Source organism: Erpetoichthys calabaricus, chromosome 3 (assembly GCF_900747795.2).
Source record: "Erpetoichthys calabaricus chromosome 3, fErpCal1.3, whole genome shotgun sequence".
In the NCBI taxonomy this organism is placed as follows: domain Eukaryota; kingdom Metazoa; phylum Chordata; class Cladistia; order Polypteriformes; family Polypteridae; genus Erpetoichthys; species Erpetoichthys calabaricus.
This window is the reverse complement of record NC_041396.2, coordinates 195,130,045-195,149,648: the sequence shown is the minus strand read 5'-3', so window position 1 is coordinate 195,149,648 and position 19,604 is coordinate 195,130,045. Positions and strand designations below refer to the sequence as shown.

Here is a 19,604-nt window from a genome sequence, read left to right as displayed (position 1 = left end):
AGGTTTTAAGCAGAAAATATAATTTGACAGTTTTTAATGGACCAGGTAGAGATGTACAACAGCCAAAGCATTATCATTTGCAATAAAGAGATCAAAAATCACCACAATGATATGTATGATATGAATTAAACAATAAAGTAAGTGCTTTACTTTAGTAGTAAGAAACAAAGAAGTCAATAAAATGTCAGATATGATAGAAAGGGAAAAACACATGTTCAGGATCACAAACAGTACATGTAATCTAAAAGAAAAGGCCAACTTTAGATTTTAAGCCTAATGATGGATTAAGCCTCAACTGTGTACATAATGTACATCATCATCAAAGAAGAGGAGACAGTGGCAGCATTTGGTGTCTCACAAGGAATGTGAACAGGTATATAATGGAATTTTTGACATTATATGTAAAACAGCAAACAAATCAAAAAGCCAAAGTAGAATTAGTAACATCATTCTGCAATCAGCATACAAACAGGTTAGATAACTTACTTAGAGGTGGCACTGAGCCAGCACTGACCATTGGCTGACTGCCTTCTGGCTTGCAATTATCAAACTTAATTACATGGCCTACTTCTTACTAATTGATAACTTTTTTATCTTGAAGATTTCATTAAAACAGAAGTTTATTTAAATCCTTATCCATCATTTGTTAGCCTTAAGTCAGAATATACAAAAGTATGAAAACTTGAACAGTAGCCAAATATTGTTAAAGTCATAAGAAAATGCTGAATTCAGACTGAATTTATGAATGCTACACATACAAATTTGGAGTGCTAATTTTGACTCAAAAATTTAGTACAGGTTGCAATTTTTTTTTTTTTTTTTACAAAATAAGCTTTAGGTGGAAATTCAGAACACTTGTGGGAAATGTTAAAACTATAGCATTGATAGTATTGCTAGATTTCATGGCAGTTTGTTAGGCCTGTACTAATCCCTCTGTAATTTTACCAAATTGGACCTTGTACACTACATTGCCTCCATGGAGAACTCCTTGCTTTCGTCCTGGAAGAGGGGCTTGAAGTGGGTACTTACCAGCACTTGTCAAGTTTTTGTGTTTGGAGCCTAACGAATGTATTTACGACAGTACCAGCTCACATCACGCATATCAAATCCCTGCTGTCACTCGTCAGTCAAACACTACTGTAGCGCAGTGTTCAAAACTCCAAGGGGACTGTTGATTAAATACTACTGAATCACAGCACTCAAAACTCCAAGGAGGAATGTAAAACTCCAACAACCCCCATCCCCAAAAAACATGCAGCACAAACACTTATGTAAATCCACTTCAGACACTGTAGAAGAACTAGACAAAGGGAGCACCATTAGATTTCTGCAGTTCACCTTTCATATTAAGAACTCTTTTTGACAAATGAGTAAAATAAAAACTACCAGGTTTATTTGGTATCCTGGTAGGATTTTAATTTTATAGTTAGCACTTTCATATCAGTGATTTTGATGCTAAGCAAATCTCTCTGAATTGCTTTGTCCTCCAGTTCTTCCAGAAACCTGTTTTATAGTGTATACAGGTAATTAACAAAAAAGTTTTATCTCACTCTGAATGAGACAGCAATCTTTTATAAGGCACATACTCATACAATGTATCGTTACAAATGTGTTCCAGATGACACTGTGAGAATGCAAGCAAAGATTCATTCATTCGTTCGTTCATTCATTCATTCATTTTCAAACACATTTAGACCAGCTTAGGGTTACAGGGGGGGCCTATTCAGTCTGCATCAAGGACAAGACGAAAGCCAAGCAGAGTATCTGCCACTCACATGAAGGGACATAAAAGGAAATGCACTGTACCTGGCCACCTTACACTGAGGAAAAAAAACTTAAAGACTCCACAAACACAGTGACCAGTTCCAGATTTGAAGGTAAGCTGCAGCTGTAAGGGAGCTCCACCAACCAGGATTTGAACCTGGGGCCTCAGCTGTGAGACATTCAAATTTACCAGTAGTCTACTCCATTATACCACCTTTTTAAAACATCCATCCATCCATCCATTTTCCAACCCGCTGAATCCGAACACAGGGTCACGGGGTTCTGCTGGAGCCAATCCCAGCCAACACAGGGCACAAGGCAGGGAACCAATCCCGGGCAGGGTGCCAACCCACCGCAGTTTTTAAAACATACAATCTTGTTTATAATAGAATAGTACACATACTGTATCTTAAAATAAAGAAAGCAGAGAAGCAACTGTATTCCTTGTGTATGCTTGGAAGTTAATTTTTACAATGCAATTCTGCTAATATTTCTTGATTTGGCATGTTCTAATACATTCAATCATTCCCCATAGTCCTCTGGGTTATTTCCTATCAAAGCTTACAATTCACACACATTATTTCTAAGGGCCTTGAGCCTTGGGATCTTATTATTAGCTTTCTATGGCCACAGTCATTTATCTCAATACAATTGAGTGCGACGACAAAACTGCAAACTATAACAGTAGACAGCCTACATGAATAATATTTTCTGTTTTCATTTTGTTTCATTTATGCTGCTATACATTCAAAAATTTTATTTAATTTTCACTTTAGCCATTTCTGAACATGGTATCCATTCTACCAGATTTAACAAATAACTAATAGTATAAAAGGGGGAATATTTCATTATTTTAAGAACATGTGAATTTAATGTTATCTCTAGTACAGCAACAAATGTGTTGTAATTTATACACAGAATCACATTTATAAATCACTGCTAAGGCAAACTGCATATAATTCTACTATTTGTAAACAAGAACAAGTTTTTGCTGTGCCTGATGCAGATCAGTCCTTGCTTGTCTACAAATCTATGATCTTATGCTTGCGAGCCAAGTGTCAGACGAGAAAAACAAGTAATTTAGTCTGCTGAGCTAAAGTAATGCTCCTGCAGAAAGCAGAAAAGAAAAAAAGAGATGAGGGTCTGAATGCCATTACTAACTAGGAAACCAATTGACTAAGATTCAAAATGAGAAGCAATACTGTAACTTGTAGTCAAAAAGCAAGCAGAAAAAATCTTCAAGACTGTTTATTAATCCAAAAGTTTAGACACATGGGGTACTGTGGGGCCATTAGACATATATACAGGTGCTGGTCATAAAATTAGAATATCATGACAAAGTTGATTTATTTCAGTAATTCCATTCAAAAAGTGAAACTTGTATGTTAGATTCATTCATTACACACAGACTGATGTACTGTATTTCAAATGTTTATTTCTTTTAATGTTGATGATTATAACTGACAACTAATGAAAGTCCCAAATTCAGTATCTCGGAAAATTAGAATATCAATTAAGACCAATGCAAAAAAAGGATTTTTAGAAATGTTGGCCAACTGAAAGGTATGAACATGAAAAGTATGAGCATGTACAGCACTCAATATTTAGTTGGGGCTCCTTTGGCCTGGATTACTGCAGCAATGCGGCGTGGCATGGAGTCGATCAGTCTGTGGCACTGCTCAGGTATTATGAGAGCCCATGTTGCTCTGATAGTGGCCTTCAGCTCTTCTGAATTGTTGGGTCTGGCATATTGCATCTGCCTCTTCACAATACCCCATAGATTTTCTATGGGGTTAAGGTCAGGCGAGTTTGCTGGCCAATCAAGAACAGGGATACCATGGTCATCAAACCAGGTACTGGTAGCTTTGGCACTGTGTGCAGGTGCCAGGTCCTATTGGAAAATGAAATCTGCATCTCCATAAAGTTCGTCAGCAGCAGGAAACATGAAGTGCTCTAAAACTTCCTGGTAGACGGCTGCGTTGACCTTGGACCTCAGAAAACACAATGGACCAACACCAGCAGATGACATGGCACCCCAAACCATCACTGACTATGGAAACTTTACACTGGACCTCACGCAACATGGATTCTGTGCCTCTCCTCTCTTCCTCCAGACTCTGGGACCTTGATTTCCAAAGGAAATGCAAAATTTACTTTCATCAGAGAACATAACTTTGGACCACTCAGCAGCAGTCCAAAGGCGAGACACTTCTGATGCTGTCTCTTGTTCAAGAGTAGCTTGACACAAGGAATGCGACAGCTGAAACCCATGTCTTGCATACGTCTGTGCGTGGTGGTTCTTGAAGCACTGACTCCCACTGCAGTCCACTCTTTGTGAATCTCCCCCACATTTTTGAATGGGTTTTGTTTCACAATCCTCTCCAGGGTGCGGTTATCCCTATTGCTTGTACACTTTTTTCTACCACATCTTGTCCTTCCCTTCGCCTTTCTATTAATGTGCTCGGACACAGAGCTCTGTGAACAGCCAGCCTCTTTAGCAATGACCCTTTGTGTCTTGCCCTCCTTGTGCAAGGTGTCAATGGTCGTCTTTTGGACAACTGTTAAGTCAGCAGTCTTCCCCATGATTGTGTAGCCTACAGAACTAGACTGAGAGACCATTTAAAGGCTTTTGCAGGTGTTTTGAGTTAATAAGCTTATTAGAGTGTGGCACCAGGTGTCTTCAATATTGAACCTTTTCACAATATTCTAATTTTCCGAGATACTGAATTTGGGACTTTCATTAGTTGTCAGTTATAATCATCAAAATTAAAAGAAATAAAACATTTGAAATACATCAGTCTGTGTGTAATGAATGAATCTAATATACAAGTTTCACTTTTTGAATGGAATTACTGAAATAAATCAACTTTGTCATGATATTCTAATTTTATGACCAGCACCTGTAAATGAAAGACCTGTGTGTATGTGTTGGGTAGGGGGGTGTGTGTGTGGGGGGGAGGGGTATAGAACAGTCCGCTCTGCTCATGCTCAGCCACAGCCAATAGTTGGTACGTGCATGCACTTTAAAATTTTTTCCATGTTTGCATGCACCTCAGTTCCCACTGTGAAAAACGTGGGTGTGGGTGTGGGTGTATGGAGCTGTCCATTCTGCTCACAATCAACCACAGACACTAAAGACAGAAAAAAGGGCCAAAACCAAGAGATCAAAAAATATGTGAGTGGAAGCCAAAACAAGAAATAATAGGAGCAGAAGTCAAACAGAAGAGTACATTAAATCAGTTAAATAGTGCAGCAAGAGTTTTGAAGTAAGTTTATTATCCACAGCTCAAATAAGGAAGTGAACTCTTTGCCAACCTTGTAAGCCACTGCATTGTAACTCAGAGGTCACAACCACTGAAGATACTCCCCTAACGATGTGGGTAGGTGTCAGAATCCTAAAATGGTGGAGGTCACAAACAATAAAACGGCAGCCAATACACATCCAAATAATACACAAAATTTAAAATAAATATAGAATCCATAAAGAATCATATTCTGAAACTGCAAAAGCTCCCAAAATGGGTGTTAAGTCTCAAAATTTCATCTTGAAAAGACAGTAAAGGGATAAATAATAAAAGCCAGTTCAAAAGAGCTTATTTTTTCCCGTAACTGTTTTTAGGTTTTTTTTATTTATGTATAGTTCCTATATTTTGAAGATCAAGGAATCGATTGGTAATATTTATTTTTTGTTCTTTTACTAGTTTTAAATAAAATTCATGATCTTCCATGGCACTATTTATTCTTCTTATGAGTGTCGCCATTCTGGAATAGTTTAATTGACAGTTGATATACTGTTGCTGGACTTGAAAACCAAATACAACATTAGAGATTATTTTCATGATGGCATAAAGGTCAGCATCTTACACTACCGGGTCTTCCAAGATTTGGATTCACAAACAAATAACCATTATAAAAAATGGATAAGAAATAACCTTCAGCATCTTTCTTACAGTTAGTTTCTGAATTACTGATAATGACTACTTTTTCTGCATTTTGAATATGAAGTACGTCTTTTTTTTTTGTTTTTTTTGGCTCTGGTTACAAGTTTCTTTCTTGGCTTATAACTTTCCTCTCTGTTTTTTGATGACAATTCTACCTACACATCCTGATCTTTGTTTATCTAACTTTATCCTTCCTGATGACAAACCCAGTTTGAATTCTGATATTTCCATGCCATCTCCTGATTCTTTTCTCTCTCTCGAAAATGCGGATGCCCAGTGCAGGCACAGTAATGTAGTTAAATCAATGCAACACTTTCAAGGTTTCCTCTGTTACAATATTTTCCCCTGATTTTCTCATCCTTTTCCTCGAGATTTAGATGATCAGAGATTTATAGACTAAGTTGGGCTGAACATAATTATTTTAATGTTTTTTCTAATGTTTTTAAACTGAAATAAACCTACCATCTACCATTACCAAAGTGATGCCTTCTTTTACAAGTAATTGGTATTCATCAAATAAGAAAGCCTGACTCTCTGCCAGTTCTTAGGTTTTATTTGTTTCTGTCCTTTATCATTTCTGGACATACCTTTTAACATCACACTTTTCAATGAACCGTATATTCATGATTTGGACTGACTAATGTCACTCACTCACTCACTACCTAAAGTCAACTTTGAATGGAGATCAGTATTTCTAGTATCCTACACTACTGGATACTGAAAACATACAGTAAAACTCTGTACATAAAAGAACACAAAGTTACTGTAAACTCTAATTAAAGTAAGAGTTAAACATTCACTTAACAATAGAAATAGCATTAGTAGCATTACTTCTGTTTATAATAATTAGGAAGCAAAGTGTTCCAGGTGATAGTGCTGAATGCAACTGTAAGAACCAAAGTTCACTTTCAGGTTTGATCTCTTCCTTTATAAACTCTGTACATTCATCTTGGACTTTATGTGTTTTTTTTTCCAGAATACTTTGACACATCCTAAGGACAAACAGGATAATTTATTTATAATACTTTCCATCCTGAAGTCTAAACAACTGCTATTGAAAGACACAGATTTAGGAATGCATAGTTGAAGAGAGGCATAATAATAGCAATAATAATAATAATAATAAGAGGTTCACACATGTTGGTTTAAGGCATGAATAACAAGGGGGAGAGCTCAACGTTGTGGCCAAAAATATTGCCAAATCTTACAAGACAGCTGGCAACTGGTGATAGTATTAATTTTTCACAATTCTATCCCCAAGTGTAACTAAGTACCTATAATTACATCATCCACCCTTTCCACCTGTTATTTAATGTCATTTAGCGGACTTGGCTTACAAAAGGGGTGTGCATATAATGAATATTAAATCTGAAATCCCTGAAATAATAGTCAAACAGCTATGTAGATTCAGACAGCAAACACTTCAACTATTTGGCAGCTGCTTCAATCCCATAAGATTGTGAGGGCCTTCTTGTGCAAACAGTAATTTTTTAGAGTACGATTATTACAGTATAGCACTGAAATATACTAATATTCTCTGCTACAGTAATAAGTTCCTTCCTTCTGATAATTTTACTGCAATGACTATAAGGAGGCTGATAAGTAAAATATATATTAAAATCAACTTATTAACATTTCGTAAACTGAGAGTGCAAAAATATGTTTTTTATTTTTGTCACTTGAATTTAAACTTTATACTTTTTGCAATAAAAATATTTCTTTCTACTAAGGTGGCAGATACACTAATCAGCTGCAACATTAAACTATCTGCCTAATATTGTGTAGGTTCTCCTCGTGCCGCTAAAATAGCTCTAACCTTTTGCAGCACGTACTCCACAAGACCGCTGAAGGTGTCCTGTGGTATCACCAAGACCTTAGCAACAGATCCTTTATGTACTGTAAAGTGCATGGTGGGGCCATGGCTTTTACCTGTTTTTCCAAGAAGTCCCACAGATTCTCAATCAGGCTGAGATCGGGGGGAATTTGTTCCTCAAAATTTTCCCAAACAATTTTTGCAATGTGGCAGAGCACATTTTCCTGATGAAAGAGGCCCCTGGCATTAGGAACACCATTGCCAGGAGGGGGATACGTAGTCTGCAACAATCTTGTGGTAGGTGGCTTGTCAAAGTAATATCCATATGAATGCCAAGACCCAAGGTTTCCAAGCACAGCATCACACTGCCTCCACTGGCTTGCCTTCTTCCTGTAGAGCATCCTGCTGCTATCTCCTCTCCTGGTAAATGACACACACACACACACACACACACACACACACGTACACACACACACACACACGCACACACGCGGCCATTCAAATAATGTAAAAGAAAACATGATTCATCAGACCAGGCCACTTTTTTCAGTGCTCTATGGTCCAGTTCTGACACACCCACGGTAGGCACTCTGACCATTCTGCAGATTTGTAGCCCCATACACAAAAAACTGCAATGTATTGTGTGTTGTGACACTGTTCTCTAATGTCTGTTATTAGGTTTTTCAATAATGTTTGCTGCAATAGCTCTTCTGTGGGATCAGACCAGATGGGGTAGCCACACAGATCATTGAGCCTTGGGCATCCATGATCCTGTTGCTGGTACGCTTGTTGTTCTTCCTTGGACCACTTTAAGTAGGTCTTAACCACTGATTACTGGGAATACCACACAAGACCTGCTGCTTTGGAGATACTCTTACCCAGTATTCTAGACATAAATCGATTGCAACTAGTGCAGAATGCAACTGCTAGAATTTTAACTAGGAAAAGAAAATCCGAGCACATTTCTCCAGTTTTGATGTCACTACATTGGTTACCTGTGTCATTCAGAATTGACTTTAAAATACTGCTTATGGTTTACAAAGCCTTAAATAATCTCGCTCCCTGTTATATTTCAGAATGTCTGACACCTTACACACCAAATCATAACCTTAGATCTTCAAATGAGTGTTTACTTAGAATTCCATGAGCTAAACTTAAAAGAAGCGTTGAGGCGGCCTTCTGCTGTTATGCAACTAAAATCTGTATTGCTTGCCAATAGGAATTCGTCAGGCTAATACAGTGGAGCACTTTAAAACACTGCTGAAAACACATTACTTTAACATGGCTTTTTCATAGCTTCATTTTAGTTTAATCCTGATGCTCTGTATATTCAATTAATTATCATTATTATTCATGGTGGTTCAAAATCCGTACTAACTTTCTCTTCTGTTCTTTTTCCGGTTTTCTGTTGTGGCGATCTGCGCCACCACCACCTAATCAAAGCACCATGATGCCCCTACATTGATGGATTAAAGGCCAGAAGTCCACATGACTGTCATCATCAAGTCCTTCCATGAGAACCCCAAATACAATGAGGACTGATTGATGTCATTTATGTTAGGTAGAATGCCTAGAGGGGGCTGGGCGGTCTTATGGCCTGGAACCCCTGCAGATTTTATTTTTTTCTCCAGCCGTCTGGAGTTTTTTTGTTATTTCTGTCCTCCCTGGCCATCGGACCTTACTTTTATTCTATGTTAATTAGTGTTCCCTTATTTTAATTCTTATTTTGTCTTTTTTTCTCTTTATTCATCATGTAAAGCACTTTGATCTACATTATTTGTATGAAAATGTGCTATATAAATAAATGTTGTTGTTGTTGAAGTAGTCGTCAGAATTTGGCCTTTGTCAAAGTTGCTCAGATCCTTATGCTTGCCCATTTTTCCTGTTTCCAACACATCACCTTCAAGAACTGACTGTTCACTAGCTATCTAATATATCCGAAACCTTGACAGGTGCCATTGTATCAAGATAATCAATGTTATTCACTTTGCCTATCAGTAATTTTAATGTTGTGGCTGATTGATGTATGTACAGTATTATAATAATTTGCAGTGTTCTAATAATGATCTTCTTACATTATATAAATCATTACTGTTTTAATCAAATAAAGTCCATTAACTGAAATCATAAGATACCTAAATTTCTTGGACAAATAATTAATTAAAACTTCATTGCTAATTTATCCAAAGTAATTTGCTACTGCAAAAGAATTACACAGTCACTTAAAGCATTTTATTATTTTAAATAATACTGTATATCAAAGATTATCATTTCTGTGTCTGCAGCCCAGTAACAGTCTAAAGATTACATATGAGTATGTGGATGGCAGTTCAGAAAATATACTAAGAAAAATATTTTAAAAATTGTGGATTTACTTTTTTTGGAAGTATTTTTTTATCAAGGAAGCCAAAGTACTCCAACTACAATTAGTACAATAAACATGAAGTGTAGTACAGTAATACCTTGAAGTGATGCTTTACGCTTCTCCTTCTGTGTAAGAAAAAAATTGATTCTGATAAACTGACACAGGTCCAATTTGTTATTATTGCCATAGAGGGGATGATAATTCATTTTTATTCACACCTGTGCCTGCTTATTATATTTTGCCCATTTTTGTAAGGCTGTTTACAAAAGAGTGAAATATTAGCAGGGAAAATGTTTCCCTAAGGACAACATAGCATCCGAGAAATGCATGTCTTGACTGCATTTCATAATGAAGCTTAATTTTGAATTACTGAAACAGGAAAACAAAAAGACTACTAAAATGCAGTCAATAAACAACAGCAATAAGCATCTTTTAATGAACTAGTTACAATGTAAAGGTAATAATAACATGTATTTAGCCAAACTGAGTTATATATATTTTCACATATAAACATATAAGCCCCCTCACAAACTGAAGCCAAAGTACATGAAAGTACACATACAGTAAATTTTGTTGAGTAGGGACTCCTAGACCTTCAGGCAAAGCTGAATACAGAAATAGGAAAGCAGAAAGTCAAATTTTGAAGCAAGGTGAAAGAAGGTACTGATTTAGGGTGTAGAGTAATTCACAACCAAGCATAAGGGCTGTCAGTTGATTTTTTCTTTCAGTCTTTTGTGCATCCAGACTTGCCCAACTTCAGCATCCACATGGGAGATACATTTTGTGAAGTCACAAACACCAATTTGTTGGTGCTTTGTTAGTCATACGATAAAATAATTCCTTATTGTAGCAGTAAGTGACAAACTGATGTAGCAAATGTAGTCCCTAAAGTGTTGCCTTTTTAATATTTATTTCCTCAAACAACATACAAATCATCCACAAGTGACTCTTCCTGTTTATTTAAATCATTATTAATGCACTTTTATTGTCAGAACATTGGCGTTTAATAGTGAAAGTGAAAACAAGTGAAAACATCTTCTGATATTCTTAAGTTGGAATGGCTGGCACACCGGCCAAGATGGTTATTATTATCTTTCCCATTTGAGAAGTCTGACTAATGGAAGAACAGTGGCAGACTGCCTTCTAGGGATATATGTTCTACCCCAGAATACTGGGTGTCAGTATACATCTCCCTGTGTCCCTGTTTGGACACCCGCAGATCATTTTAGAGGTACTGTATACTTGAACCATAAGTGCTTCTGGGTTATGCTTCTGACTTGTCCGACTTTAAAAGGAGTCTTCATGGCTCAGCCATAAGAGTCAGAAGAAGATAGTTACGCAAAGCAGCCCTTGTAAGAGTAAAGAGTGTAAGAGTAAAAGGATAAACAAAGAGTACTGTGTTTATGAAGACAGGTTTGTGTGGTATATTGAAGAAAAAAAAAAAAAGTTTTCTTCGGACCAGAGACTTTGTGTTGAAGATCCGCCCTATCGTCCAGCCTGTACAACCTACAGATAACTTAGGTCAGATTTGTTAACGCTTAGTATATGCAGTTTTCATAGTATATTAAATGTGAGTGAAGGAATATTACAATTTACATAAAATTAAACAAATATACTGTATATGACAAGTGTAATTGTGCATATATTTGTAATATACTTTTATTACTATTCCTTGTCTTGTTTTTTAACTCTTATACCTCACACTGAGTCAACAGCACCTTCAATTTCATTGTTCTTTTGTAAAAGTGACATTGACAATAAAGATCTATCTATCTATCTATCTATCTATCTATCTATCTATCTATCTATCTATCTATCTATCTATCTATCTATCTATCTATCTATCTATCTATCTATCTATCTATCTATCTATCTATCTATCTATCTATCTATCTATGACACTGCCTTTTTGACAAATAAATGTAAGGACAGGATTCCCAATCCTTGATGATCAGGAAGGGTAGTTTCAAACATAAGGTAAGTGAGATTAGAGGAGTGGAAATATAAACTATACAAGAACATAAAAAATCATCCAAACTGTAATTAAACTCTTCAAAAACTTTTTTTGATTGTCCTTTACATTTTAGATACTGGAAATATGCATAAGCATAAGTGGACATGGAAGAAAATATGTGGATGACTTCAGCTAACGGGTGTTAGATGTTTCCTTCTATTTTTAATTTACTTTTGCCTTACTTGTACATTTTTCCGAACCTCTGTATTTTGCACAGGGCCAAAGGGAGTCAATGAATTTCCTGGAAAAATGGGAAAAAACTGGTAGCAAGGAAGGAATCATCCCCAGAATGGACACTATTATTTTCAACAAATACATAAAGTCATTCATACCTGTTTAATATGACAATCTGCAGAAAAAGTGAAAGGCTGGACAGACTTTATATTCGGTATATTGATGTGAAGTAATTTTTAAAAAAATGCACAGCTTGTTCTTGATCTTTATGATTAATTAATAAAAACAGGTTTAATAATAAAAAGGTATTCATCCATTAATTTCATAAGTCTCTTTGCACACTAGAGAGTTTCACTGAGCCAGCTCTTATGTCAATACCATCTGGTGCACTTTAGGAACAAGCTTTGGAATGGGTGAAACACTATTGTGAGGTAAATTCACACATAGTCACTCATACAGGGCTGGTTTAGCTTTGCCAATCAGGTTAGCAGAATATGTACTGTGATAACAAACTGAAGTATCAAAGAAGAATCAATGGAAGGTGAACTGAATTTTAATGGGATTCCTATACCCATCATACTGCCCTAAATACAAACAGCACAAAAACAAGTCTTTAATATATGAGGCTATTCAGATTTATTTCAAATGAGCTAAGTGTGGTTTTCATTTCCTTTATGTTTATTCTTCTTCACTTCACAGTAAAGGTTAGGGAAGTTTACAGGTGATTATGCAATGAGGACTGAATTTCGATCATTTTTTAAATGTTTAATTACCTATGGAAAGTGTAGGAGATAAATGGAGTTATTTCAAAAAGTTCCAACAAAATGTTAATCTTACTAAGAACTTGAAGTAATTTCATGTATACTGAATTCACTCTGAGTTCAATAATAAAAATAATAGTAACAGAACTGCTAGCTGTCATTACACATACGTTTTTTATATATATATATAAAATTGTAAATCATGATTTCAGCCTGCTATTTCAATTTTTTTTAATGTGATGTGTTATATAGACAATTGGTATCTTTGTCAGAGATCATTTTTAAAAGGTGTGAAATGAAATCACATTACAGTTGTAACTTTTTTGCAGTTATGCCTGGTCAGAATCAATCTTAAATTCTAAACATAGTTTAGAATTCCTCATGTGGAAAAAGCGAAAATGTAGCTATGCTTGTTTAAAGACATATTTGGATTGTATACAGTTGATAAATAAGGGCCAATTATGGTAAATACTTATATTAAACTATGAAACTGTAATTTGTCTGCATGAACACAACCACTAAAGTGATAATATAGTGAGCATTTTTTACAGTTTTATATGGATTTATGATTTGAATAAATGTTAGAAAATTGTTTTCATGTCCGCTTGTTATTTGTAAGAAAGTTCTTACATGAAAATGAATCTCCTACATACAAGACTTTATTTTATAAAACAACACTGCTTTTCTTGGAGAACAATTGCTTAAAAGAAATATGAACATACTTTTAGTTTCAAACCTTAAAATAGTTTTATATGCCATTTCACAATTGGCATAAAATGCTTTTAAGGAAAACACAAGCACAATCACAATTCTTTAGCTATACTTTTTGTTTCTTCTGCCGCCTCTTCTCCTCTCCTCGCAAACTCCATCTTCCTCCTCCCGACTCTGGCTCCCAAATGGAGTGAGGCAGCCTCTTTTATGATGCACCCGGATGTTCTCCAGATGCTCCCTGATGACCTTCCTGCAGCACTTCCTGGTGTGGCGGAAGTGCAGCATACCATGGCTTGTGAACCATCCAGGTGCCCCCTGGCAGAGGCCATGGGTCCCCACAAGGATGAGCTTCGTAGCTCCGTGGTTCCCATGCAATCCCGGAGGGCTGCACTCTTACGTCCTGGGAATTGCCCCTCTCCTGGTCCCCTGCTTCTCCAGGCCTCCCGGTGGGGCAAGGTCCCTGGCCATCTATCACTATATATATATATATATATATATATATATATATATATATATATATATATATATATATATATATATATATATATATATATATTTGATACATATACATTGCCCTTTGAGACATACAGTATAATCTACTCTAATAACTCAACTGATATATCAAACTAAAGGACATGGTTAATAACCAAGTGTATTTTTTGAGATGCTGATCTTGTCAGATACATACTCCCCAAGTCAGGGATATACTTTCACTCACAAATCTATAGCAATCTGCAGAGTGTAAAAGTGTTCTATCTGGCTGATCTTTAGGGATAGTTTAGGGAACTTTATTCAAGATTCTGAGGAGACTTAGGCATGTTTTATGGGTACTCTCTTGAAAAATATGTATCTCTCCTCTCATTTCCCTGAAAGCTTATGGGTGGCTATGAAAATGTGATGGATTAAACTTTACATGTGGTATGTTAGTTGATAATGCCCTAGTGTTTTAATCCATGTACGGAAAAAACAATATGACTCATTTCCCTTTTTAAATAACTACAGGTACTTCATCACTGTAAAAAAAATAAATAGGTAATACAGTGCAATGCATTTCTTAATAACTTGTTGTAAAAAGTATCCCTTTATTGAACAACACAGAAAAAAAACGTATTGCTTATAAACAAGGAGTTTAAGCCAAGAACTAGCATTGGTCATAGTAGTAGTCCATCATACCACCATTTGACACATAACCACATTCACTAACTTACATTAGGATAATTTAAAGTGGCTAAGTGTGGATACGCACAAAACAAGTAAAGGGTATGACAATCAATAAATACCTGCTTTAGTATGCCAGCTGCCATCTCATGACCACAGTCAAATATGACATGAAATTCTTTTCCTCTCTTCATTTCTTTCAGCAAAGGTTTGGCATCCTTTGTGTCTGCAGGCAGTTGCCGGATTTTCAGTCGAATGTTGTAACGGGATGGAGCCTTGATGAGCTCTTGTAAACGAATTAGACCTTTTTTGGATAAAAAAGAGACCTAATTACACAGGGAAATTGCCAAGCTACAGGTTACACATTAAGATTTAGTGTCAAACAGTTAAACTCTTTGTCTATTTTATACAAAGTCATTAACACAAATAGATAACATTCAAGTTCACATTACAGAACAATGTACACATTATATGGTTCTCAATTTACATATTAAAAATTGTATACCAGTAACAGTAAAGAAATGATAGTTTAAAAGAGGATAAACAAAATCAAAATGAAGATAATTACATCAAGTAATCGGGGGAGTTTTTTTTTCTTCAACCTAAACTGAAATTTTAGAATGATAGATCTTGATTAATCTGCCCTTGGCAGAAAGTTGTAAAGACTGGAAGCCATAATCTTCAATTAATATTTGGATAAATGCTAGCTTATCCAAGATAAAATCATATTCCTTCATGTTTAAGATGTAAATAATGCTTACTGTTTGAAAAATCAAGGCATTTAAAAAACTACTGTTGGCATTAAACTGCTAAAATATTTTTTTCTGTAAAAACTTTAATTAATTTTTGAAAACTATTATTAACAGATTTGTCCATGTAAATGCTTCTTAGATTAGTCCTAGTAATGAAGCCACAGTTTTTGTTTTACAAAAGCTGCTGAGGAAACCATTTCATTTGAATCTATTGGACTCCTTGGGCTCCATGGTGAAATACAGAAATAGGATTAGTACTAGGAGTTGTACAAATGCTGTACAATTGTGAAATTAAATGAATATCGTAATTTCCTGTAATTGAATGTATATTACATTCTGTTTCACTAATTGCTTTGTGTTTTGATTACAATGGGAATTGTTAAGCTTGGGAAATAAACCCTAAAAAAATGTTCACTTTTTTTTTTTGGATTAATTGACGGAGATAAAATTACTGATTGACATGATGATCTTCAGTAACAATACTGCCCAACTAAAATGTATCTTTTTCACACACAAAACACTATTACTGCACTATAACAATTATTTAATTGATTTATCACCTAAACTGTGATTTCCAGATATGGTAATTGTTAACATTCAAATAATACTTAATGTATTCTCAAATACTATATAAGCTACATGATGTGTGAGTAGCACCTGGAAAGAACCCTCCTGTTGAATAAATATTCCCAGAACGGCGAGAAACATTTCTGTAAAAAACATGCTAAACTGCAAATTGCTAATGATAAAATTTGTTTAAGGAGGCTCCTCTGCCTTCACACCATTATATTTTATTATTCTTGCCAGGTTGCCTGTGATGTGCTTGTGTGCTTCTGTTACTGAAACAGTGTTTGGCACACACGTCATATCAGAACAATATTAAACAACATTTGAAAAAACAATTATTGAAAACATTTCAGACACTGAAACATTATATTCAAAAATGGTCAAGCAATACAGTGATATTTTATTTAATTTAATCCAACACTGGATCAACAATGAAAGTACATTCCAGAAATCTAAGCTGCTACAATATTGTGATATTACAATCAGCATAGCATTGTTACGCTTTTTATCATCCTCTAGTCACATCTACCTGTGGTGGCCATGACTGCTGATGTGGGGAATTATGAATTATGCCTCTGTCCACCTATTGTCCACAGGACTCTCTTTCTTTCTAGATTATTTAATCACTTTACTATTTCTAGTTAAGGTACTTTTTCCTTTGTCTCTAAAGCTTTTGCTGTTTGTAATCTTGTTCAAAATCACAATTGCGGATACATCCTGGATTAAGTCTACCCAGTGTAAGTAAAAATTTGCCTTCTTTCTGTTTGCCTAACTAGCATTTTGAATTTTGCTTCCCATCCATATTTTTGAGTCCTTTGGCTCTTAACTAAACAAATCCATCTTTTAACAATGGTAATTATGGAAGCATAATGGTTGAGGAAGTACTCCTTGCTCATTTATTCTTGGATCAGATGAGGAAGGGTAAAAACACAAGAGGAAGCAAAGGAAGATGTTAGTTTCTAGTGACACAACATTTTCAACTTGAGCATTTTCTACTTCAGGAAATGGCATTTGTGTATATACTGTATGATATATAACTTTAGGATTTTGCTCCACATTGTTTAATGAACAAAAATAACTTTCAAAATTCTACATTGCTGTAAGAAATGTCCCAACTGTCTTATTATGCTGTTCATATTGTTAATGATATATTTTAAATATTAATCCCTATGTAATTTGATAATTAAGGAATAAAATATTCTTACATTATGCTAAACACCATGGTGTTAAAGCCAGAATAAGAAAAGTACCTAGAAAAAGCCCAATGTGCCCTGACCTTGACATCAGTGACAACACCCTGGGGCTTCATTACAAGGAACCTCTGTTAAGACCAATTTGCTACAATGCAGCATTTCAATATAATTGTCCACAATGAATAAAAAAAAAGCCACAGGGTAGACATACTTTCTAACACAGCAGTGAATAAACCATTCCAGGAAACAGGCACATAGTTGCTTCTGAACTGTAACGTGCTTAGATCATGCTGTGCAACATTTACACTATTTGGTTTCCAGAAAATGGTTTTATAGTTAGTGAAATAGAGAAGGGTAATGAAAAGAAGAAAATCACAAACAGTAATTTCCTCAGACTGCAATTTATTGTGTATTAATTGTATGTTGCTTCAAAGAGAGTAAATACAGTGTACAGAATACAGAACACAACGCCAAGCTAAAATGTATAACTACCACTGTGACAACAATATTCACATTCAGACAATACTGCATTTCTACAGGATTTCCAAATAAATTGAGAGAAAGCCAAACAGTCAATTATCATGATCACATTCACATTTGCCATTCTGTTACTGCCTTTTGTTTAATTCTACTAAAAGAATGTAAGCCCTTAAGCATTGCTGCACAAGGAAACACAAATAATACATATGTGTGTGTTTAAAATAAAATGAATTAAAAAGGAAAATCATAATATGCTTTTGAAAAAACACTTTTTGAAATAGGCGTGAATAAATATCAACCCCAAAATTATATCCATTAATGTCTTACAAGAATTGTTGCAGCATTGAACTTAGTTGGTATAATGCATTATCTTTCCAGTAAAGACCAGTTTTGTCTTTTGAAAAAAGGAAAAAACAATTTTACCTGTACTATTTAAGTAATAGTAACATAAGGACATTTTGCTAGTAGTATATAGCAGTGTTAAGACCTGGCACTAACAAGTGCTATATATCACTAAAAATAATCCTTAGTAGCTAAATATCAAGAATAAACCATGCTTTTCATTTTGCATGTGGATTGTAAAGTCAAAGTTTGTTTTGAAGTAGCTCAATTAAGACACTGTCAGAAAACACTAATAACAATAATTTAATGCTCATATCTGTTGCCCTGTTCTCCTGAGACCAGTACAGGCTGGTTAAATAGACTTACAGTCAATCTGCTTTTGTTTATAATCCTACTTTTAAAAGATGTTTAATAGATATAAATTGTTTTGATGAAATCTCCCTTAGGAATATTAGGAAGTAAAGTAATTGTGAATTACCAGCTGAAGTTGCACTAGGGGTTTTGCTAATAAACTGAAAGATATAAATAGACCAGCTGTTACAGAATCTTAACTTTATGGACTATTAACTGTATCTACTCATACAGGATCTGTTATTTAAAAAAAAAGATGAAAAACAACAAGATATTGTAAATAGAAAGATGCAAATAATAGACTGAACATTGACTACGTGATTCAAGAAATGGTTACATGAAAGATCAGCCAATAAAACATACAGCCGCTGAGATCCATCATCATGAATATCTGCATCATTTACTGAAGTAAGCCTACAAAGGAGCCACACAGTGTATCGTTTATACAAAAAATTAAAATAATTCTAAGACTGTGCTTGAAAGCACGTGGTGTGCCTTTTTGGATAGTATACAAAGGATGCTTTAATGGAAAGAGCAACGAAATAAGCCATTAATTCTAACATTAAATGAGCTTTTGCGCCTTCATCTTTATGCGTGGAATAAAGAAGGGTTTTTTTTTTTCTCCTCAAAGGCACTTAAAGCTTAAAATTAGGATTTAAATCATAAGGCACTGGCAGGAAAGTGCAGAGCTTGTACAATGCAAGAAATGTGTTAAGTACAAATTAATGCATTTACATTTCATATCAAATGAATCTGAACACCACTTCCATACCCGATTTGGAAAACTATGTGAACAGAGAGCACCATATGAAATTGCCTCTCTAATATATCAAGGTTAACAGAGGCCCCACTTTAGACTATTCTTCCAAGACAAATTCAATTTTTTTTCTAATTTTAAGAAAAAGTAGATATCTTTTTCCCATCGACATGGAGAGTGGATTAGGGTTCTTTAATTGGTTAAGATAGGATGAGGATTGTGCACTACAGTGTCAGATATGATGAAAGATTTTTGTAACAGAGTGTTGTACCATCTGCCATTATTTCAAATAATGCTTTCACAGGATTTGTAGCAATTGTAAATCCATAGCTATATAAGAAATAAGCAAAGGTGCATTTCGAGAATGCCTAGTAATTCAGACATGTCACAATATTGTTTACACTTTGGCTCTGGTCAATAAAATATTTTACATAATCTTGGTTGAGGCAGGTGTATGCAAT

The 19,604-nt window shown here is 35.1% G+C and overlaps 1 protein-coding gene across 2 annotated transcripts in view; it reads right to left on the bottom strand.

Annotated features, from left to right (window-relative positions):
* The window catches only part of grik2 (glutamate receptor, ionotropic, kainate 2), a 781,987-nt gene that overhangs the window by 510,300 nt on the left and 252,083 nt on the right, over positions 1 to 19,604 (bottom strand). For both annotated transcript variants that reach the window (XM_028797642.2, XM_051924105.1), the window contains one exon: positions 14,824 to 15,005. In XM_028797642.2, coding sequence (XP_028653475.1) covers positions 14,824 to 15,005 — 182 coding nt within the window. The remainder of the gene's footprint in view (positions 1 to 14,823; positions 15,006 to 19,604) is intronic.